Below are 25,224 nucleotides of genomic sequence, written 5' to 3'. Positions count from 1 at the left end.
GCAACCATCTTTTTGGGTCCTGACAAAACTTTCTTTGTTTATGCATTGGCTGTTTGCTTTTTTTAAGCAGTTTCATATACTTCTACATGATTTGACCTATATGAAGCAGTTTAGTAAGACCATTTCTTTAGTTGAGCATATTTACGATATTTCATCAAGGAGCATTAACGCAAATAACGAGATCAGGGCATTCGAGAAACAGCGTGGAATAGTTTCAGAGTGGAGCCCGTTCATTATCTCAGCCGAAGATCACGATCTGTAGTTCATGGCAAACCCCTTGTTACATCCTTGACTCTTCCATACATCTAAAAGCACTGAGAGATGCCTTCTAGATCAATAAACATCTGACGAGTAAGTGTTTTCTCTGGATAGGTTATTGATTGAGTCCCGGATCGGGCGAATGTCATCCTGGGATACTGTTGCAGTCTATTGTCTTATGAGTCTTATTAGTAAAAGTATTAAACACAAACTGGGCTTAAAGATTTTTGACAAGATTTTGATAACAGGGTTCCAGAATTGGCCACCTTTGTGTGAAATGAATATGATATAAACACCAAATACAAACGTGTTTGAACATGAGACTTTCTTTTCGATGTGACAGACAACCCCGACATCTTTTCGATGTGACAGATTCACATTTGATGTAACAATCAGCCCTGACCGCTGGTCTCAGATGAGCCTTTAAAGGTTACGCCCACTACTAAACAACCCTGTATTGATTTCTTTTCTGTTCTCCGCAGGAAGCTGCACCAGCAGTTTGAGATGTATAAGGACCAGGTGAAGAAGATCGGCGACGAGGCCCAGAAGAAACCCGAGCAGAAGGCCGACTCGCCCACCTGTGGAATTTGCCACAAAACCAAGTTTGCCGATGGCTGCGGCCACGTCTGTTCTTATTGCCAAACAAAGTTCTGCGCTCGCTGCGGAGGACGAGTATCTCTCCGGTCCAACAAAGTACGTCTGGCTTGAGTCTCTCACCATTGCGTCTGTAGACACTAAGTGATTGTCTGTCTGTCAGTCTGCCTGTCTGTATCACTGTCTGTGTGTCTGTTGTGTCAGTAGTATCCTGTATAAAGACCCTGTCAATGTGATCCTGTGTCTGTGTGTCATGTCTTAAATTATCACATCTCACGGCTGTGGCATGAATTTATGGCTTTTGTTTATGGAAAACATTACAAACACAACACAGAAACAAAATCATGAGGCATTCATAAGTAAAATGTTTAAAGATTGTAAAGATTATAAAATGTTGTGATACAGCAGCTTAAACGTCAACTGTGTAAATGCAACATAACATGATGTTAAAGGCAAACATACCAAAAATGCCTTCCAAAATCTTGGAAACAAGGAAGCCCTTTTGGATTTAAAGATTTAAGATAAAAAAGTGTGAAGTACTTAAGTAAGTTCATTTATACCAAGGGGGCTGTTGAATGCTTCATATGTTTACATTTACTGAAAGTTACTGCACACCCATAGAATGTTTGTCAACCAATCAGATTGAAGCATTCAACAGCCCCGGGGTATAAACGAAAGTGAATGCACACCCAGGTGTTTCGAATACTTGAACGGCCCGTCGTTGTAAAGCCACAAGGGGGCGCTGTCTTTTAAAACATGAAGCCCCTGTCTCATTTTTGCTGTGTGATGGCATTTGTTTGCTATCAACCTCAACTACGATTTCTAAAACCAGGAACCCCAAAACGCACTTAATACACAATATTTATCAAAATATTACTGTTTTAACATGAGTGTTGTTTATTTTAAGGAACAATAGCATCATCACACAAATTCTCAAACAATGAATTATATTAATACTAATAATAATAGGGTACATGTATTGATTATTAATATAAATTAATAAATACTTCTCATTATATGAAAGATGTTTTTAGGCATGTAACAATCAAATGAAAAACGAATATTTCTGAAATAAGGCCGCTTTAGTTTGACATTTTGTTATAAAATTATAAGAGTTTACACTTACAAAATAATACTTTTTACGGTGATCCCCATTATAAATTTTTATCCTCTAGTTCTGTTTATAGGTTATGAGTCTCTGAAATACAAAAATAGCAACACAGTATTCATTTTGTATTTTGTGTGAAAACAAGAGCTTTATCTGTTCTATAGATCAGGGGGTTTTCAAACGTTTCTCGTCGGTCGAACCCCTTTGACCTAAATCCTGTACCTGAAGTACCCTCTGAGAGGTACTCCCCTGCGAGGAAGGAAAGATGTTGATCATTTAATAGCACATTTACACGTTTCACTTCAAAAACATTTATTGTTATAAAAACAATTAACTATTGTTATTTCTAAACATGTATTTGCTATGTAAAGTTTTTCAAGTAATGGAAACAACTTGTATGTGCAGTGCACTCATAGACACACAGTGTAGGCTACCTTGAGAACCCCCTGCAGTTCCCTCGTGAACCACCAGGGGTTGGGAAACGTCTCGGTTACGTCTGTAACCTCGGTTCCCTGATGGAGGGAACGAGACGTTGTGAGAGACTGACTGGGGTTTGATCTTGAGAACCTACCTTCTCCGAGATAATTAATTAATAAAACGCCAATGGGCTTGGCGAATGGCACGCGCACGCCAGTCTCCGCCCCGTGCATACGGGTATAAAGGAAGATGGCGGCGGTCATTCACTCACCCTTTGTACTGAGGAACCTGAGAGGGCACTCCCGTTCACTGCAGTGATTCGGTGCAGCGTTGTGGCATGAAGTCACAACGTCTCGTTCCCTCCATCAGGGAACCGAGGTTACAGACGTAACCGAGACGTTCCCCTTCAGTCGGTCTCTCGACGTTGTGAGAGACTGACTGGGGATCAATCTTAAACGCCACAGCGCTTGCACCGATATCACGACCTCTAGCGGAGCGACCCTGACTGGGCTAGCGAGTCCCAGAGTGCTACCGCGAGACGTAATCTTCCAGTCATATAGTATTGGTCATACCGAGAAGCCTCTACTGACGGCCTCACGGACAGTGGCGTACGCCTCTAGTAGCGAGGAGCTGTCCGGAGCCGAACACTGGGGAAACACTGCTCTCCTCTTAGAAGAGTGTGCTACGGAGGCCACATCCTACCCGGAGGGGAGGTACATGTGGAGACATGACATGGTCTCCCCGGCGGGGAGAACAACATGCGGAACGGTGTTAGCCCGAATAGGGGGACGATCCAGGTGGGATTACCACCGGCGGGGAGGTCACAGATTCACCAATCGGGAAATCCTGAGTGAGGAATTCAACACACGGGACGACCCAAAGGGGAGTCACTACGTATGGGGCACTAGTCCTAATACAGGGGTCTGCCTGAGCAGGGATGACTCTACCTGTAACGGACCTGGTTCTAACAGACGGCTCCGCCCAGTCTGTTACCAAGTGCAATGCTTAGTGATGGATGGAATGCCTATACTTCGCCCGAGAGGGGAAAGTAGGTAGGCTACAATAGCGCACTAGTCTCACCTGGTGAGGGGAGAAGGCGCTTTCGCAGGCGTACGCCCAAACCAGGAGCCCACCCTAAACGTTGGCGGCGTTTAAGGGATGTGCTGCAACTGGTTCCACGTGGAGATTGTAAAATCTCGTGAAGGTACTGGGCGTAGCCCAACCCGCAGTTCTACAATGTCTGCCAGAGAGGCGCCTTGTGCCAGTGCCCACGAGTGGAGTGGGCTCTCACTGCCAGCGGGCACGGCGATCCTGGGATTGGTACCCAGTGCGCCACTTCTGTTTGGAGACAGCCCCCCCCGGGTGCCGTCTCCCAGAACAGACAAAGAGCTGCTCAGAGCTTCTGAGGCTCTGTGTGCGGTCCAGACCGAGGCGCAGCGCGCGTACTGGACACAACACATAGAAAGGTTGGGTCTTCCTCTCCGGAGGGGAGCGCCTGCAGGTTCACCACCTGGTCCCGGAAGGGAGTAGTGGGAAGCTTGGGCTCGTTGTCGGGATAGGATCTCAGGACCACGTGAGAATTACCGATCCCGAGTTCCAGGCACCTTTGGGACACAGAGAATGCCTGTAGGTCCCCCACCCTCTTGATGGAGGTGAGCGCCACAAAGAGTGCATCTTTCATCCGACTGAGGAAGATTGGCAATACTTAGGGGCTCACCAGGGCCGTACCAAGGCCCTGTAGGACCCCATTAGGGTCCCAAGAGGGTACGGAGCGCGGCCAGGGTGGACACACCCTTCTCGCGCTCCTGAGGAACCTGGTGACCAGGTTGTGCTGACGGGGATACTTACCTGTGGGTCAGCACTGATCCGATCAGGCAACTCCGCGGGTTCTCCTCCCGGGGAGAACACCAGGACAATTGGCGCCACTTATAAGCGTATGACCGCCTAGAGGCGGGGCTCTAGCCTGTAAGACAGTCTCCCGGACCGCTAACGGGCAAGCCCTCGTCCCGTCCAGGGGCCAGGCATGGAGGTTCCAGAGGCCTGCGTTGGGGTGCCACAACGTGCCCTTCCCCTGCAACGGAAGGTCCTTCGTCAGGGGAATGGGCCAGGGGGGCTGTCGTCAGATCTACCAGATCCGAGAGCCAGGTCTGGTTGGGCCAGTATGGCACCACTCACCAGAACCTGATGCCCCTTCTCTGACCTTGCACAGGACCTGTGCAAGGAGGCTCACTGGGGGGGAAGGCGTACTTCCGCTTGTCCCGCGGCCAGCTGTGTGCTAGGGCATCCGTGCCGAGGGGACCCTCGGTCTTGGAATACCATAGCGGGTAATGGGTGGAGTCCGGGGAGGCAACAGGTCCACCTGTGCCTGCCGAACCGCTTCCCACATGAGCCGGGCTGCACGGGGATGGAGTCGCCACTCTCCGTGGGGAGTACACTGTCGAGAGAGCGCATCGGCTGTCTGGTTCAGGTTGCCCAGAAGAAACGTGGCCCGCAGGGATTCACCTGCTGACTCCCAAGGAGGAGGCGTCGGGCGAGTTGTGATAACTGCGGTGAGCGTATGCCGCCTTGCGATTGATGTACGCTACGGCAGTCGTGCTGTCCAACCGGACTAGCACGTTTGTCCTGCACGAGGGGCTGGAGCCTCCTCAGTGCCAGAAGGATTGCCAACAACTCTAGGCAGTTGATATGCCCACGCAGTCGGGGACCTGTCCACCGCCCCGATACTGCGTGCCCACTTGCACACCGCACCCCACCCTTGCAGGGAGGCGTCTGTCGTTCCCACGACACGCCTCGAAACCTGTCCGAGCGGGACCCCCGCTCGGAGAAAAGGTCAAGTCTGACCAGGGTAAGAGAGTGCGAAGGCACTGAGGCGTTACCGTAATCCGCCTGGTGCCGGCGTGCCACGCCGTCCAGGGAACCCGACTCTGTAGCCAGTGCTGAAGCGGCCGCATGTGCATCAACCCGAGAGGGATTACCCCCGTCGAGGACGGCATGTGCCCCAGGAGCCTCTGAAAATTCTTCAGCGGCGTCGAGGGATTCTGACTGATCAACCTCAGACAACGCAGCACTGACTGTGCACGCTCGTTGGTGAGACGTGCTGACATACGGACAGAGTCTAGTTCCATACCGAGGTAAGAGGTGCTCTGCGCGGGGGAGAGCTTGCTCTTCTCCTGGTTGACCCGGAGGCCTAGACGGTCTAGGTGCCGAAGCACAAGGTCCCTGTGCGTGCACAACACATCTCGCGAGTGTGCCAAGACAAGCCAGTCGTCAAGATAGTTTAGCACTCGCACGCCTTGCTCCCTGCCAGGAGCTAAGGCAGCCTCCACTAGCTTGGAAAAAACCCGTGGAGACAGGGCCAGACCGAATGGCAGGACCCTGTACTGATTCGCCCTTCCCTCGAACGCGAACCGTAGGAACGGCCGGTGTCGGGGGAGAATAGAGACGTGAAAGTACGCGTCCTTCAGGTCGATTGCCACGAACCAATCCTGGTGACGTACCGAGCCCAGGATGCGCCTCTGCGTCAGCACTCTGAACGGCAGCTTGTGCAGGTGCTTGTTCAGGTGCCGCAGATCCAAAAATGGGCCGCAGCCCCCCGCCCTTTTTTGGGCACGATGAAGTGTAAAACTCGGACGACATCTCGGTTATAGGGACGGGTTCGACCGCACCCTTCGCCAGAAGGGCGGCGACCTCCTGCCGAAGTACGGAAGCATTCTCTCCTCGCCCCGAGGTGTACAGAATGCCACGAAACTTGGGGGGGGCGCCTGGCGAATTGGATCGAGTAACCGAGACGGACCGTCCTCTCTATCCAGTGTGACGGGCTGGTGCGCTACCAAGCGCCCAAGAACCGTGACAACGGGACCAGAGGGACAATCTGCCTCACCGTGCCGGGGGAGGCTGGTTCGGTGGCTGACAGTACGGTCACCTCGCACAGGGGGGACCCCCAGGGAGGTTGACGGCTCTGTATGTTTACCTGCTTCAGGCGGCCCAACGCAATGTCCGGAGGAGATTGCGGTCGGCGGCCCGATCCATCCCATACACCGTCTGGACGAGAGTGTTGTGGAGGAAAACCCAGGGGAGATTTGTCTCTTTGAGAGTATGTGGGCGCCGGACCCTGAAAAGGGCCCAGACTCGATGGAACGCGGCAGGCAGCGTCCTTTTCCGATCCGGCATTGGAAAGGCCGGGATTCGGGCCCAGTAAAATCTCCCCCTGGTTCGTCCCGTCAGGGCCGCTTTAAAGAGCCTCTTGGCGGGCTGCTGACGGGGAACAGATGCCCTCTTCCGCGGGGGTCCACCTCTGGTGGGTCGTCCTCTGGGAGGTTCCTTAACCGGAGGGCCGCCGCGGGAGGGCAGGGCTGCTGGGAACCAGACTGTGCCCGAGACCATGCCGACCTGTTGGCGGGCACGTTGCCGCGTGGCAGGATCTGTTCGATCGCCTCAGTCTGCCAGACCGCGGAGAACTGCCGTCCTCCACGGTATCACCAAGCAGCCCTGCTTGCGAGATGGGCGCATCCAGAACCGACGTTCTGGGCGCCGCTCACCTGCGCAAGACTAAGCCACAGATGCCTCTCTTGGACCACCATTGTGGACATCGACCGACCCAGTGCACGTGCCGTGGCCTTCGTCGCTCGTAGCGCGAGGTCTGTGGCAGTACGTAGCTCTCATACGAGTTGGGTCGAACTTCCCGTCGTCCAAATCCTTCAGGACTTACCTGAAAAACCCGGAGGACCGCCATGGCGTGGAGAGCGGAGGCGGTTCGTCCAGCAGCACTGCAAGTCTTCGACGAGTGTCGAAGAGCTTACGTGCTCTGGACGGGAGTCAAGTGGCCCGCGACTGCACGCTCCACGCGGGGAACGTCAACATAGACTCTAGCCGCCCCACCAACCAGGGAAGTCACAGCCACAGAGCCCTCCGGCCTGAAACGCGCCAAAAGGAGCGCATTCCAGGACTTGGCGAGCTCGTCATGCACCTCCGGGAAAAATGGTAACGGAGCGGGGCGTGGCTTTTGACCACGCCCCCGAAACCGCGCATCTAGCCGCGAGCGTTCCGGCGAGGATGTTGTTACACCCTGCAACCCGATGCACGCGGCTGCCCGGGAAAGCATGGCCGACATCTTAGCCCGAGTCTCCTCCGGAGCTCTCTTCCGCATCCGATGCCAGCAGGCAGCTGTCCGACGCAGCGACACAGATAGCGTCATCATCCGTGTGCGAAGTCTTACCACTATGAGACGGCCGTCTGCCGCTCGTAGGGGACGAACCAGGTGAGCGTGAAGAGGTATAGATGGTCCGCGAGCGTGAAGCTGACGGAGCGACATCTATCGCGTCCCTAAATCACCCCCGCCGCTCGCCAAAGCGGTCAACCTCGCCGAAACGGCAGCTGAACACGCCTGGGAAACAGACGGGGTGGTGGCAGCGCTCGAAAGAACGTAGCCAACCGTGACCGCAACACCCTGATTGCTATGTCCGCACACACGGGACATTGCATCAGTGAAAACCTGCCTCAGCATGCTTGAGCCCCAAGCAAGTGACACAGGAATCATGGCCGTCAGACTCCGGGATGAGTCTGTCGCACCCAAGGATACAGCTACGAAACATGCTCGTAGCCGGAGGGACTTACCTCTTAAGGTCTGTAGCCTTCTGCCGAAACGCCCAGGGGAAGTCCACCGAAAGGAGAAGTCCGCTGCTCCGCGTCATAAATCCAGCAGGTTTTTCTCGAAGTCGAGTATCGCGTGTAGCATCAGCAAACACACAGGTTCCGAAGAACAAAGGATGAGTGAATGACCGCCGCCATCTTCCTTTATACCCGTATGCACGGGGCGGAGACTGGCGTGCGCGTGCCATTCGCCAAGCCCATTGGCGTTTTATTAATTAATTATCTCGGAGAAGGTAGGTTCTCAAGATCAAACCCCAGTCAGTCTCTCACAACGTCGAGAGACCGACTGAAGGGGAACCCTGATATACACAACAACAGACATTACAACACCTCACCCATGCAGTAGCTCTCCATCTATAAAGATTATATACGTCCTAATTTTTTCGGCCACCTGTGTTCTCGTCCCCCCAAGGAGTTGAAGAATGTGGAACATAACTTTACTGATGGTCAATTGTTAATCAGTGACTAATTCAGTATTCACAGCTCATGAATGATGGATCGTGTGCATAATGCATAGTGTTTAGCGCGGGTGCAGCCACAGGAAGAGCAGTACATGCTTCTGCTGAGATGACACTCTGATAAACTGCACATATGTACTTCACACTGGTCACTCAACTTGAGTCAGTGGCAAAGTCTTGAGTTTAAAAGTCTTTTGTCGAAGATGTAATACAGGTGCACAACGGAACTCTATTGTACCTAAATCTGAATTAAAAGCAGTTTTCGGTGGTAACTTTATAAATACCAGACAGCTTATCAACTTTACCTATATGTTTCTAATGAATTATTTATCACAGATGGGTAAGTTATAGAAGAATTATATTTTGGAGATCACGCATTGGTCGGTGTAGAATGTCCCGCACTGGAATGTGGTCGAAAAGAAGTACTGCGATAAAATAGTGATAATGGTATTTTGGAAGGCGATTTAACTCAGAGATCTGTTTTTCCCATGATGCTGTGCGCTCGCTGCTGTAAGCAGCCAGCGGCAGGGTGTCATGGACACCGGCGCGGCTGTGTCTGATGTCAGTGTCAATGGCTCTACATGTTAGTGAGGCCATGGATTGGGTTGCCCCCGCAGTGCTAGATGACCAGATACTTTTTCAGTACTGGGACAGTGATGTCATGAAGCTCTTGCTACACACCCACAACATATATGTGAGAAGTGCAGGATAAGCCAAGATCATTTAGTTATCTATCTAAAAAAGATATATGCAAATACATTTAAAGTTCATTTATGACATCCAAAACGTTTACTGTCATTTTTCTCCATACAAATTCACATCAATTTTATGTGATAAATCATGTGATTATACTTTTTTAAGATGTTTCCCTTAATGGATATAAGTATAATAGTTAAATTAACTTTTGTTTACTATTGATGAACTGCTGATATATGAGTATTAATGCAATGTTTGTTAATTTATTACTAAACAGTTAAAACAGTTACAATTATTTTTTATGGTACTTAAACCTTCCAACTAATTTTATTTCAAGTTCTGTCCCGGCCAATACAAACACATTGCGTTTTGTTGAACTGTTTATTCACCAAGAGCTCCAAATCATTTTTGTTATTAAACTAGTTTAATTGAATTGAATTAGTTCTGCTTCCTATGTATCAGACAGCTTACTGCTGCCATGAAGTTAATTCTTACCTGGGTTTTTGCGCAGTTTGAGGTGGCATGCATTTGTAATGAGCTGGATTCCGGCTTAGACGCTTGATAGCGGCGAAATACGTAAATAATGTAGGATAAAGCGAAAAGCATTGAGCCGGCTTTATCGGACATTCAGCCTCTTAAACGCTGATCAGTTCCCGAGCTCAGACAGAATCGAGTGGCCGGTGTCGAGTCTCTGGTGCTGTCCGTGAACTTCATTCAAATCATCTTCTCTGTCGTCCTGCATCGTATCTCGACGGACACAAAATGACATATAGCTACAAAATGGGTAGGAAATGGATCTATCTTTGCTTTAAGAGTCTGATGTTTAATGTTTCACAATGTCTTAAAATAGCCCGGTAGCTTCAACAGGTGTGATGTTTATTATTTATGTTCTTTGGATTACCCATTCGAATAGCAGACAAACACCAGATCAATAAACAATTTCATAAATTATATAAAGGACAATAGGGTTTACTTACTCATTGGAATAAATGTCAAGTTGTGGTAGGCGTTTAATATGTTCTAATTTTATACCGTACATTATCTGTTAGTATGTTCCTTCCCATTGTACCTTTATAGGTACTCCGTTTATTATGGTAAATATATACTGTATATGAATTCATGCGTTTTTAATCATTGTCAATAAGCAGAAGGTTCCCATTGTGTTCCCATTGGGTATCCATTAAATGAATTATATTTTTTCTGGGCAATAGAAAATATTACAATATATAAAATGTTTACCTTGAACTTAATCTTGAAGGTATTTGGAGCTCTTGGTGATTTGTGAGTTCATCATTTAGAGGAACATGATTTGGGGGTGTTAAAAGACTGCAGTTCTTGTTGACGTCTTTGTGTATCTCTGAATGCAGACGTTTGTGTAACTTACGCAGTACAGCATCTCTCGTTGAACAACATTTGCGTCAAGCACTTTAATGTCCACATTACATTTCAAAAGAAGTTCAGGCAATATTTTCTTATCATTTAGGTCTCTGGACTGTTATGTTTTATATTCTGGGCCCATTCAAACACAAACTCATTTATTATTTTCTCTTGTGTTGTCTTTGTTGAAACGTTTCTACTTTTCTTGCACTCTCTTTCTCGCTTTTTTAACTCACTCATTCTGTCTTTTCTGTTTCTCTATTTTCTATTCTTTCATAGTGTTTTTTTAGTTTGTTGTTTGTCTTTTTCCCTTTCTCTCTCTTTGTAAAGGTGACTGTCTTCCTCTCTCTGTGTGTTGTCCGTTTTCTTCTAGCACCTTCTCTGATGGTTTACATTGATTCACGCATGCCCTCGCCATTGCATTTATATGCGATAAATATGCACGCGTAACTCATTTTGATACCCATCGAAACACTCAGAACACCGGAATAACCACAGAGTCACAGTTTCAAACACAAATGTAAAAATCTAGTTTTGTATGTTTTTCATTTTCTGTAATTGCACCGTTATATTGAAGCCAAATCCTATTCTTTTTCTCCCTGCTAAACAGCAAAGGAAGCTAAATTTGATACATTCTGTGTTTGAATCCACACTCCACTTCATTATTATCGATTTTCGGTTTGAACAAAAGTTCATTCATTTAAATGTAATCTATATCAAAACTGTTTTAATCTCACAGTATTGGCTTAAAGCTGAAGTCCGGAGGGATATTTGTAACGTTTTTGCTTTAACCCTACAGGTTCAAGTAAGGTATCAATATATGATGTGTATGGTACAAAGTGGTGAAAATACGGAACTTTAAACAGTAAAGTTTTTATTCTAGAAACGTATTTGGCAAAAAGAGAAACTATGGCATATCAGAAAATGTGGGGTCTAAAGCCCAGACTCAATAGGCTTTGCGGATGTGGTGTCATTTTTGCCAGGTCTCCTTAAATTTGTCTTATTAAACTGAGCTCCACTGCACTCCAAATACAACTACACACATACAATAACTTTAATACATCTTTAATAATATATTGAAATAGACTCTTATTTTATATTTATATATTTTTCAATTGTCCTAAGGCAGACCTCACTTTTGGCCACTACTGTACATGTTCTTTCTGCAGTACTGGTGAAAAGCGCTGACAGATTCATCCACTTCAGTTTTTTTTATTTAAATCATTTCTAATGCAGGTAATGTGGGTATGCAACCTGTGCCGAAAACAACAAGAAATCCTCACCAAGTCGGGAGAGTGGTTCTACAGTGGTTCTGAGGGGTCCAGATCAGGGCCCCAAGCCAAAGTGAGAGGAGGCCCAGTCAGTGCGAGCCAGGACCCTCTCAGAAACGGTTCGGGGGTCCCCACAGACAGGTTAGGAATACCCAATTTATTCTCCAGCATCTCATAGAATGAAAAATGTAATCTGATTTGTTTTAGCTGTCTTCCGATTTAGCTGTCTTCTTGCGTACAGAAACATATGGATTGGAATACTGTATGTATATATCAGTTGCTAGGGTTGTGGGCGTTCAGTTGCTAGGGTTACTGTAAAGAATACAGACCGAATTGCTTTATGTTCTTCTTTTAAAATTTAACTACACTAGAATAAGATTATATTTGTTCAAACAAAATTCAAACATTCACGCACTACTTTTGCAACATTGCAGTAATTCGCCTCCTTAATTTAGCAGAACTGTGTTATCCTCTCATCTAGGAACAATTATCTATGATATTTGTTTGACATAAAGGAACATTCATATGTATTTATTAATATAGCAGTGTATGGCTAACTCTCAAATGAGATTTTCATGTTGGGAAAACAGTGTGGTTGCCTTTACCTTCTGTGGTGTTCTGAATGGTTTTGGTATGGTCCTATGCAGTTGCTTGCATGTTCTTAGTTATCTCAATTACTTCAGAGGGTGTATGCTTAAAAAGTACACTTTGAAGAAGAAAGGTGCTTAAAATGGTTGTTCTTGGCAATGGAATATAAAGAGAACCTTTACACGGCACATCCATTATAAAATTATAATGGCTTATAATGCATTTTAATGTCTTTTGTCGTGTCGTGCAACGTCCGGTGTGGACACTGTGTAAATGTCTTAAAAGAACCATTTATTTCTCATCTTTTTAGAGTGGTCAGAACCTTTCTCTGTTTAAAGAACTGTTTGTGCTACACTATGTGGATGTTAAAGTCCCAACAAAGAACCTTTTAGGAACCTTTAGAGCATAGGCAGTTGTAGTAATGCTTAGCTACACCACTCCCTAAAGAACCGTGTCTGCATTTTGAATCAGTCGCCTTCAGCTGAAAAGACAACATTTTCTAAAAATCATTAAGCTGTGACCACCAACACTTTACTCTAAGTACACCCTATTAAAGGTGTGTCTGTGTCTGTTTCTATATACACATTTCTCAGTGGAACATATTCCTCCGCCATTATGGACTCTGGACAGTTTTTGCTTCTTAAGTGGTCTAGATGATATAATAAGAGAAGTCTACATATAGGCTACATCAGATAAACAGATAATGAAGCATTTGTAGGCTTCATCAAACAATCCCCTGTGTTCTGTTATATTTAGAGAATGCTCTCTGTTTGATTCTGTATGCAATAACTCCTTGGGTGAATGGGCCCTCTTAACTGTGATAGGCGCTGTTGCGTCCCGGACAATGTCACCGTTTCTATCCCAGATCGAATTCTTCTGACCACAAATGCGCCAATAACAAAACAAAACAAAACCGAAACGTTTACATTTTAAATCAGAATCAAATCGTTCATATATGAAGTTGTCATGGCAATTGCTGTCACTTCCAAGTGCCCATTCTTATGATGTCATCATGATGGTCTTGTCAGTAGGGACAGTTGTTAGAAATCATTAGTCAAAAAGCTAGCTGTAGTAACATCTGAATAAAAAACAATCCTAGAAAATAGAACAAAAATTGCTCTTTGAGAAAGAAACTTGTCGTTTAAGCGCGTAACCAAAGACAGAGAGAAAAAAAGAACATTATGGGATCTTTAGCCATACTGACAGCATTTGGAAAAAGAGTGGGTTAAACATTAAAACGAGTACTTACATCCAGAAACGCCCTTGCTTCAAAGATCCTCCTCAAGCTTCTCCTCGGAATTCTGAACGTATAATAAAACGACATATGGTGCTTTTCATAAAGGCATAAGCGCAGATATTTCAGTCGCACACTCTAGAGCGCGCTGCTCGAGTGCTTTGGACGGTCTGCTGAAACAGACTCCAGCGCGCTCTTCGGCTCCGGCTCAAAAACCCAGTGAGCTGCCTACCTAGTCAGCATCACAGACACGTTCCATTTGAGCCTACGCCGTCCAAAACTGGTGCCTCGCGAGGTTTGGGGACGCAGCCTCTGTCTCTACCTCTCCCGTTAGAGCGCACCGCGTCTACGTCCCCGTTTGCGCATCTCTCACGGAGACACGCGTAATAAAACAGCCGGCGACTGCGCGTCGGGAACGATGAGTGAGAGAGAGTCTGCTCTTCTCCGGGTCTGGCTGATTTTTCGAGGCGAGACGGTGGCGCATGGACGCATCCGGACATTTTAGCCGGTAAAAATGCAGCGCCGTTTTTCTCTCTCTCTGGCACGCCGTCAGACGGCATCCATCCCGCGCTCCCCGCATTCGCAGCATCACCTCAGGGCTGGACCGTGAGGCGCGCGTCCATCACATCTCCGGCAAAAAATATGGGACTTGATCCACACGGCAGCGCGTCGGATATTGGGGGTCGTGGTGCTGTGGGTGTGCTGCTGTTGTTTCCCGAAGTGAAAGACTGCTGGGTTGCTTAGGTAGGAGGGGGCAGGCGAAAATGCAATTTGGGACAGTGCGACAGTTTTGTAGCTCTTTTCTATCGCATTTCAAGCCACCTCAGAACACCTCGAAGCCGGAGCTGTTGGGAAAGGCGCCTAACGGCAGGTGAGACCATCGATGTCTACAGATCATCATAAGACGAGCTGTGTTTGGTTATGGGGGCATCCAGCTACAGATAGAAGTAGATTGACATTTGTGTGCCGTGTCTGGTGTTTTGAACTTGTTTGTGGGCTATGATTTGCATGCATATTACAGTGTATGCAACCCTAAAGCAGCCATACGACTTCGTTTGATAATGTGATGTTTGCTTGCAATAATAATTGTGCAGCGTTCGTGTTGCATATTATATTTTAGTTTAATTACAAAATAAATAAAGAGATCTGGGGCTATAGTTTCAATATATAAGGTTTTGAGTCGAAGTGCAATTGTTACCAAATCTGATCCTGATAACTTTTGATCTTTTTATCAGGTCACAGATTTTTCTCTAAATGTCAGTTTGGGGGAAATTGTCACAACCTTTAAAATATTTTACTTGTTGGCCGAACAAGGGACATGGTACTTTCATATGTTATACTTGTAAGTTTATTATGTTTCTGCTTGATGAATTGTCTGGTGTTTCTTAAGCTTGTGCTGGGCTCTGTCCTGGCCCACTTTTTATTAGCCTTTAAATGTAGACAATTACGTTTACCAATGAAAAGCATTTTTATATAATGTGATGATATGGCACTTTTGAGAAACTTAAGAAATACAATCAGTGAGTTCAGTAATGTTGACAATTTATTCTCGGATTTCCGATCAATAACTTGTGAGCTAAACCTTGTTAAACACAAATGACATCTCAGTCCAAGTAATGTAGACAACGAGCTACAATTTTCCTGAAAATGAGCCTCTATCTCAGGCAGCACTGCATCATTTGCGAAGTAAAAAAATGGAAAAGCTAAATGAATATAAAATCAAGGAGTTCAGTAAAGATGAATGATCGTACAATTCATGCAGATCAAACTTAAGTGTTGACCAGCAGGAGAGCATTGATGTTCAAACTGAATTGGGTGACACAGTAAGTGATGTTAATGACTATTTTTGTAGCAAAGCTTTTTCTGTTTTGCAGACGTTCCCGTCAGAATTCTCCAGCCACCGGCTCATAGAGATCAATTTTATATGATAGAGCTAGTTTTGAGCAAAATTAGGATGTAGCTAGGATATATAGATATATATAACCAGATGCAGCATTAGCAGATGTTTCTATGGGCCGCTATACCTACATTGTCCGCCATATTGGAAAGGTGCAAGCCGGTCTGCGTTGCAAACTCTGCGTTTTTTCCTGTGGAGTTAGGCTGTTAAGTTTTACTCTCATTATGAAATGATATATTGGTGTGTAATTTTGCAATTATGACATGTGTTGGGGTTTGATTTTCTGTTTAACAGCCAGGATAACTGTGTCTATGTGACGCTATTCAGCCAGTTTGAGCAAGTAACGTAAAAGTTTACTTATTATATCATATAAAACACAAGATACAAGCAGTCACAGTGTCGTTTTAAAAAATACAAATAAGTGTACCAACAGATGCGAAAGCGATCATCATCTGCTGAACATCTCAGGTCCGGTGAACAGACGTTCAAAAACTGCCGCCAGGATGAAAGCGTTATGTAAGTTTAGTTTATGCAATAGGGAGCCACAGAGATAACGTACTTGTGTATGCAAACCCTGGAAGCGAATTAGCATTTAAGGACTTCCGGTTACATCGCCCCAAAGTCAATGGTTTTTTTAAAATGGGTTTTTGGTAAATATCTGAATTAAGGTCTGTGGTAAACAAAACCGCCAAATTTTTTTTAAAGCCTTATTGTGTCTTAAAAACGGTTGCTAACAAGTTGTAAAAGCAACTACTTCCTTTGGCGGGGACATCATCGTGCATATAAATCTCACAACTAATGCAACATGGACACGAATCTCTAAAAACGTAGATGCGGATTCATTCATGAAGTAAGAACTTACCTGTCACGATCGTCAGCTGGACTGCCCATGAACTCCAGTAGAGGGCACTCCACTCAGGACTCTGGCATTTTGTATCCATTCCCACTTACAACTCCATTTCTCATAATCCCATGCTAACCGCCAACAGGTGTTCCCCATTACCACTCCACTATATATACTGTGTTTGCACTCTCAATCATTGCGAAATCTTGTTTAGCCAGTCTAACATTTCTGAGCGGGTCCCTGTATTGAGTCCTTCTGTGTATTACCTTGGACTTTTGATATTGACTGCGATTCTCTGCTGCTTGCCCTGACCTCTCCTTGTGACTGTTTATGATTTTGGATATCCCCTACATACCTTACGCTGTTGTTGATTTCTGCCTGTTTGACCATTCTGTTAATAAACACTGCATTTGGATCCGAACGTCTCTGACTCCACATTACATTACAAGGGAACACATTTTTTATAAAGTTTGAAAGAGTTGTCTGAGAATTGGTGGTGGTGACGTTGATGTCGAGGGACCTTAAAGGCGACCTTGTCCGATTTCCGAATTACGCTTGTTTAGACAAAGTCGAGCCGAGTACCAAAACAACACTGTAGCCAATCAGCAGTAAGGTGCACAGTGCACAGGAGGGACATTAGTCGATCCGATCGCTGACGAAAGTGAAAGATGGGGTAGCTGTGTGTTTGTTTATGTGATTTGAAGAGAAATCGGACACCCCAGCTTTATGTGTAGTCTGTTTATAGCATCGCGTTAGCTTTCAATTGTATTTCTGCTTCAAAAGAAACAAATGTTTTGTTAATATGTAAGGATTATCTTGATAGACAATACGAGTGAACATCATGAACATTTGTTAACCACAGAGCTTATTTTTTGCAATCTTCCAAAAGTCTATGGGAAAAATGCAACCGGTTGAGGCAACCAATGCAGTTCCGGTTTGGCCTCTTTGCGGCTCCCTATAGTTTTGGCTCTTTTGTGTCTCGTTATGACCGATTGCGTCATTACGTCTGCTTTGAATGTTAAACGTTGATTGGCTCCTGTGATCAACTGCGTCATGCTTACGTTCTGGTTAATGTTTGAACGGTCGGGAGCTGCTGACTGCAACTGCAGGCATGCATTCATGGATGCAGAGTTCTCCAGATAGACTTATCATACGGCTTCGGTTCAGATGGTCTGCGATGCGAGTTGTTTGTTTGTAATACGTTTAATACTGTTCTTGTGCAATAAATACCTGTGACTGTACTTTTATTTGCGTGTTGTGTTTTATATGGTTGAAAATTGGTTAGGTTTGGGGCATTGGGTCCTCCAAATAATTTTAAAACCATATATATTTATTAACTTGGTATATTTTTACAAATGCAGTGAATTAAACGTTGTAGCAAACAATAAAGCAACGGACTACCCCGTTCGTCAAAAACGACACCAAAGGTGTCTTATTTTAAACATCTCAATCTTATTTGGTGACTTTGTGGTGAGATTGGGATCTAAATGCAGATTTGAAGATTAGACATTATTTCTGTCTAAACTGTAAAGTGCTCACAGCTGAATAGCCAATTTTAGTTTCCTAATGCCACTATATTAGGAATTATGAGGAACCTTTAACTATTTATAACTCAAGGAACATAGTTTGCTTTGGGTAAAGTGTATCCTAGTGAGTCATTCAGTCAAGTCATGATTTATTAAGCAATGTTATGGCATACCTGAAACAATACAGATGGATTACGTTACAATCCGAACCAGAGTGTAAACATTTTCATTCACAACACACAGACAGGGTTTCTAGAGGATTTTATTTCAATCGTTTCTCGTTCAAAATCAACTTTTAAACCATGACCCATCTTGATATTGACATTGCATTGCCTCGAATCTTAACAGCGCAAAAGAAGAATCTTAGTTGAGATTTATTTTATAAACATCTTCACGTTGAGTAGCGGTGACTACTGTAATATTTCTAATTGAATTCATTTGTTTTGTTTGGCCCATAAAATAACTGCACTAAACTTACATTTACATTTATTCATTTGGCAGACGCTTTTATCCAAAGCGACTTACAAGTACAACTTACGGACTAAACGTTTCTCTGCTTTCTATAATTTAACAGGTTTTACCTGCCACCAACAAATCAGTTTTCTTTTACTCTTAGTTATCAACAAACATTACTTGGACTAATGTAGTCAACTGCCACATGCTATTCTGTGACATTTCAATTCCCAGAATCAAAGTGTGTGAGACAGATATAGAATACGCTTTTAAAAAAAGGGTGCTACAAAAGGTTCTTCACAGCGGTGCCATAGAAGAACCATTTCTGGTTCCACAAGGTCCATTTATCAAAAGTTAAACTGTAAGTTTAACTACAAAGAACGATTCTTTATGCTTCTTTATGCACATTTAGTATACCTGGATTAATGAATATGCAAATCAGTCCCCGCCTCCACTTAGTCTCAGACCATGAATATATACCTGTAGTTCCAGATGCCGCTAAAGCCCGATTCTCAATGCAAATGTGTTGTCGTGATTGGTCACAGTTTCAAACCACTTTTCTAAACTGCCTTTGGTAAACTGCAGTTTTACAGAGAAAATACTCAGCAAAGGTTTAAAATGATGAATTTGCACATGCTTTGCCTTAAAGCATATAAAAAAAACATAAACTGTATGTACATAAATTACAATAAAACTTGATTTTAACTACAGAGGGACTGTAAATATGGACTTTCTGAAGACTGCGTTTTTTGTGAACCAGGCTCAATAAAACTAAATCTAAGATGAGAAATATTGATGACATATAGAGTAGACTTGTTACATAAAAACAGTATCGGTACAATAGTTCATAATAGTATATAAATACTTGGTTATTCTCCCAATATTTTTGTGTGTTTGTATTTTATATTGTATTGTTGGCCTTTGCAACATAATAACAATAATGAAATCTCGAAAACATCTGCATACTTGAGTTGCTGTCTACTATATGAAGAGTGTTTGATATCTTAAATAATTTGTTGATTGTCAACCTCAGAATCCGACCTTTGTTGTTTTTACCGACCAAAGCTTTCTCCTGTACCTTGTCTCTCTACTGATGCTGTGGATGTTGTGTGTGAGCGGTGGGCCACAGAAGTGGACTCTGACTCTTTCTCTCAGATGTCTAATGAATTGCCATCCACATTTCGGCCTCTTTCACTGTGGGTGATTTACTCCATCAATCATTGATTATTTAGCAGCTGTGTTTTTTCTAGGGTACTCTCTTCCCAAAAGCACTCGCTCTGAATCACTTAGGTCCTTGTGTGCCAGCTCCTTTTAATGGAAATCCAAACCGATCGATGGACAGTAAGACGGCCCATCCCATCACACACTGGAGCTCTTATAATGTTGAAGCAGAAGGGTGGAATGTCTAAAGAAGTGCATCTCCACTGATTCATGGAAGAATAAAGATGCCTGTTTTGGTTTTCTCATAAATATTGCAAGCAGAGGTGGAAAACTGCAGCTAGATTTCTTTTTACGTTTTTAGAAGATTTACACGTTTAGAAGAGTTAGTAAGAAATTGAAACCAGTGTTTACAAATGTAAAGTCATGAATGCATTACTTACCCAGGATAAAGCATGAAACATGGCAACCAAAGGTTACCTTTAGTGAGCGGATAATAACATTTTCATCGGGAGAGTGTGAAAAGCACATATGATATTCTAGCACTTAGATACAGTCCATTGTACATTTGGTATGGCTGCTTACAGAAGCCACACAATTTATGGCATCTTTCATGTCCTTAGCTTAAACGGTGTGAGACGTGCAACACTAATAAGGTCAGGGGGCAAAGGTAATGGAGAAGATGGAGATAAATCTAAGTATTGACATCGGTGTTGACTTATCGATTCTTAAACTGAGGTTGGAAAGATATTTGTCTTTATAAGATCATTGAATGGTTGACTAATGGCATTGTGCATCTACTACGAGACAAGGGGTTTTGGATTTCCTTTTCATGGTAATTGTAACAGCAGTAAGAATAAGCCGCTGTTAAGACCAGAAACCAGGAAAGACCAGGTGATAGTGCTCTTGGGAGTCTGTTTCCTAAATCATTCTGTTTGAAGAAGGATATACGAGCATTAAAGACATCAGTTAGCGCGTCGTGGCCTTGCTTAAATCAACAGGGAATAGATTAATGCAGGATATGCACGGCTGCTTGCGCTCTGCCTAGATGGTCAAGATTCTCTTATTACGTTTGGAGTTTTTTCATTAAAGACAGATGATGTAGCCAAAAGCTTTCACACCTAGATAGTCTTGTTTTACGTGCACAGATTATCGGATTATGCACTAGGCATTAAATTCATATTAGATCTTGATATTCAATCCAATCGGATTGAATTTTGTTCAGTTTGTTCTGTATGTGCGCTGAATCATATTGTTTTTTGTGATATCAGAGCATTTTAACAGGAATGGCTTTGACTCCACATGAAAGATCTCGGTGCAGGCGGCACCCAACACTTCATGTGACGCTGTACAACCCATAACCGTTTCAACCCCGGAGAGCTCCCAACTTCTCTGCCACTTGACATCACTGTGCCTTTGATAATATGTAAAGAACATTTCTTCACTTCTGTCCTTGAGGAAGAAAAAAAAACTGGAGTGTAGAAATATTAGTCATTTTTAGCTCTGAGCCAGTCACAGATGCATTTTTAGCTCCCTGCCCTCAGCAACAGTGCAATTTTCTGCACTTTGGCTGTTGTGCGTCTCGCCGCTTTTATCTTTTGTGTGAAATCTGATTGAAAGTGGTTGAAAAGGCTCGAGTGGAGTGTATGAATAGGAAAGCATTTATATGAGGGAGAGAAGCGAGAAAATCAGTTTTCATTTAAAATGAGACGAGAAAGTTCTACCGCTCACCCACGCCTCTCTCTCGATGCACTGAGCTGCATGGTATGAACCAAAGATGCCGACGTCTGTCTATTTTCTATCACATCCTCTTTGGAGTCCAGCCTGACTCAACTGTCATCCGCTTTGCCTACTAAATAAAGAAACAAATAATTTATTCAGCAGCCTCCAAGGCACTCGACAGCCCTATGACCTGCCTGTCCGGCCCCGAAATAGAGATGGTCGGGTGTGCTACTGGGCTAAGTGTGGGCTAAGTGTATCAGACCAGCATGCTGGAGTGCCCATTGAGAAGGATTCCGGAAGACTTTAAAATAAAAAAGTAGTCATAATATCCTCCCTTCATATCTTTGCTAACCTGCCATAAAAAGCAATAGGGATTTTAATTCTGTGCAACCTTCTCAAAGCTATTGTATTGCTTCAGAAGAGGAGTTTGTAGGTTCACTTTTACTGTGTGAATATTCTTCTTGTTTATGTACAAAGACGTTAAAGGGTTCTTTCACCCAGAATGAAAATGTTGTTCCCCTTCAGTCGGTCTCTCGACGTTGTGAGAGACTGACTGGGGTTTGATCTTGAGAACCTACCTTCTCCGAGATAATTAATTAATAAAACGCCAATGGGCTTGGCGAATGGCACGCGCACGCCAGTCTCCGCCCCGTGCATACGGGTATAAAGGAAGATGGCGGCGGTCATTCACTCATCCTTTGTTCTTCGGAACCTGTGTGTTTGCTGATGCTACACGCGATACTCGACTTCGAGAAAAACCTGCTGGATTTATGACGCGGAGCAGCGGACTTCTCCTTTCGGTGGACTTCCCCTGGGCGTTTCGGCAGAAGGCTACAGACCTTAAGAGGTAAGTCCCTCCGGCTACGAGCATGTTTCGTAGCTGTATCCTTGGGTGCGACAGACTCATCCCGGAGTCTGACGGCCATGATTCCTGTGTCACTTGCTTGGGGCTCAAGCATGCTGAGGCAGGTTTTCACTGATGCAATGTCCCGTGTGTGCGGACATAGCAATCAGGGTGTTGCGGTCACGGTTGGCTACGTTCTTTCGAGCGCTGCCACCACCCCGTCTGTTTCCCAGGCGTGTTCAGCTGCCGTTTCGGCGAGGTTGACCGCTTTGGCGAGCGGCGGGGGTGATTTAGGGACGCGATAGATGTCGCTCCGTCAGCTTCACGCTCGCGGACCATCTATACCTCTTCACGCTCACCTGGTTCGTCCCCTACGAGCGGCAGACGGCCGTCTCATAGTGGTAAGACTTCGCACACGGATGATGACGCTATCTGTGTCGCTGCGTCGGACAGCTGCCTGCTGGCATCGGATGCGGAAGAGAGCTCCGGAGGAGACTCGGGCTAAGATGTCGGCCATGCTTTCCCGGGCAGCCGCGTGCATCGGGTTGCAGGGTGTAACAACATCCTCGCCGGAACGCTCGCGGCTAGATGCGCGGTTTCGGGGGCGTGGTCAAAAGCCACGCCCCGCTCCGTTACCATTTTTCCCGGAGGTGCATGACGAGCTCGCCAAGTCCTGGAATGCGCTCCTTTTGGCACGTTTCAGGCCGGAGGGCTCTGTGGCTGTGACTTCCCTGGTTGGTGGGGCGGCTAGAGTCTATGTTGACGTTCCCCGCGTGGAGCGTGCAGTCGCGGGCCACTTGTGCCCGCAGACAGCTGCCACTGGGGGGGGCTCGACCTAGACTCCCGTCCAGAGCACGTAAGCTCTTCGACACTCGTCGAGGACTTGCAGTGCTGCTGGACGAACCGCCTCCGCTCTCCACGCCATGGCGGTCCTCCGGGTTTTTCAGGTAAGTCCTGAAGGATTTGGACGACGGGAAGTTCGACCCAACTCGTATGAGAGCTACGTACTGCCACAGACCTCGCGCTACGAGCGACGAAGGCCACGGCACGTGCACTGGGTCGGTCGATGTCCACAATGGTGGTCCAAGAGAGGTATCTGTGGCTTAGTCTTGCGCAGGTGAGCGGCGCCCAGAACGTCGGTTCTGGATGCGCCCATCTCGCAAGCAGGGCTGCTTGGTGATACCGTGGAGGACGGCAGTTCTCCGCGGTCTGGCAGACTGAGGCGATCGAACAGATCCTGCCACGCGGCAACGTGCCCGCCAACAGGTCGGCATGGTCTCGGGCACAGTCTGGTTCCCAGCAGCCCTGCCCTCCCGCGGCGGCCCTCCGGTTAAGGAACCTCCCAGAGGACGACCCACCAGAGGTGGACCCCCGCGGAAGAGGGCATCTGTTCCCCGTCAGCAGCCCGCCAAGAGGCTCTTTAAAGCGGCCCTGACGGGACGAACCAGGGGGAGATTTTACTGGGCCCGAATCCCGGCCTTTCCAATGCCGGATCGGAAAAGGACGCTGCCTGCCGCGTTCCATCGAGTCTGGGCCCTTTTCAGGGTCCGGCGCCCACATACTCTCAAAGAGACAAATCTTCCCTGGGTTTTCCTCCACAACACTCTCGTCCAGACGGTGTATGGGATGGATCGGGCCGCCGACCGCAATCTCCTCCGGACATTGCGTTGGGCCGCCTGAAGCAGGTAAACATACAGAGCCGTCAACCTCCCTGGGGGTCCCCCCTGTGCGAGGTGACCGTACTGTCAGCCACCGAACCAGCCTCCCCCGGCACGGTGAGGCAGATTGTCCCTCTGGTCCCGTTGTCACGGTTCTTGGGCGCTTGGTAGCGCACCAGCCCGTCACACTGGATAGAGAGGACGGTCCGTCTCGGTTACTCGATCCAATTCGCCAGGCGCCCCCCCCAAGTTTCGTGGCATTCTGTACACCTCGGGGCGAGGAGAGAATGCTTCCGTACTTCGGCAGGAGGTCGCCGCCCTTCTGGCGAAGGGTGCGGTCGAACCCGTCCCTATAACCGAGATGTCGTCCGAGTTTTACACTTCATCGTGCCCAAAAAAGGGCGGGGGGCTGCGGCCCATTTTTGGATCTGCGGCACCTGAACAAGCACCTGCACAAGCTGCCGTTCAGAGTGCTGACGCAGAGGCGCATCCTGGGCTCGGTACGTCACCAGGATTGGTTCGTGGCAATCGACCTGAAGGACGCGTACTTTCACGTCTCTATTCTCCCCCGACACCGGCCGTTCCTACGGTTCGCGTTCGAGGGAAGGGCGAATCAGTACAGGGTCCTGCCATTCGGTCTGGCCCTGTCTCCACGGGTTTTTTCCAAGCTAGTGGAGGCTGCCTTAGCTCCTGGCAGGGAGCAAGGCGTGCGAGTGCTAAACTATCTTGACGACTGGCTTGTCTTGGCACACTCGCGAGATGTGTTGTGCACGCACAGGGACCTTGTGCTTCGGCACCTAGACCGTCTAGGCCTCCGGGTCAACCAGGAGAAGAGCAAGCTCTCCCCCGCGCAGAGCACCTCTTACCTCGGTATGGAACTAGACTCTGTCCGTATGTCAGCACGTCTCACCAACGAGCGTGCACAGTCAGTGCTGCGTTGTCTGAGGTTGATCAGTCAGAATCCCTCGACGCCGCTGAAGAATTTTCAGAGGCTCCTGGGGCACATGCGGTCCTCGACGGGGGTAATCCCTCTCGGGTTGATGCACATGCGGCCGCTTCAGCACTGGCTACAGAGTCGGGTTCCCTGGACGGCGTGGCACGCCGGCACCAGGCGGATTACGGTAACGCCTCAGTGCCTTCGCACTCTCTTACCCTGGTCAGACTTGACCTTTTCTCCGAGCGGGGGTCGTGGGAATGACAGACGCCTCCCTGCAAGGGTGGGGTGCGGTGTGCAAGTGGGCACGCAGTATCGGGGCGGTGGACAGGTCCCCGACTGCGTGGGCATATCAACTGCCTAGAGTTGTTGGCAATCCTTCTGGCACTGAGGAGGCTCCAGCCCCTCGTGCAGGACAAACACGTGCTAGTCCGGTTGGACAGCACGACTGCCGTAGCGTACATCAATCGCAAGGCGGCATACGCTCACCGCAGTTATCACAACTCGCCCGACGCCTCCTCCTTGGGAGTCAGCAGGT

At 46.6% G+C, this 25,224-nt stretch overlaps 1 protein-coding gene across 1 annotated transcript in view; it reads left to right on the top strand.

Annotated features, from left to right (window-relative positions):
- The first annotated feature begins 746 nt into the window (after positions 1 to 746).
- rims2b (regulating synaptic membrane exocytosis 2b) overlaps positions 747 to 25,224 on the top strand; it is a 93,887-nt gene continuing 69,409 nt past the window's right edge. Inside the window, exons 1-2 of the mRNA XM_079484153.1 lie at positions 747 to 951; positions 11,794 to 11,969. Of these exons, the coding sequence (XP_079340279.1) occupies positions 763 to 951; positions 11,794 to 11,969 (365 nt within the window). The 5' untranslated portion in view covers positions 747 to 762. The remainder of the gene's footprint in view (positions 952 to 11,793; positions 11,970 to 25,224) is intronic.

This window comes from Barbatula barbatula (assembly GCF_947034865.1).
Source record: "Barbatula barbatula genome assembly, chromosome: 21".
Classification (NCBI taxonomy): Eukaryota; Metazoa; Chordata; class Actinopteri; order Cypriniformes; family Nemacheilidae; genus Barbatula; species Barbatula barbatula.
This window is presented reverse-complemented; position numbering and strand designations above follow the sequence as displayed.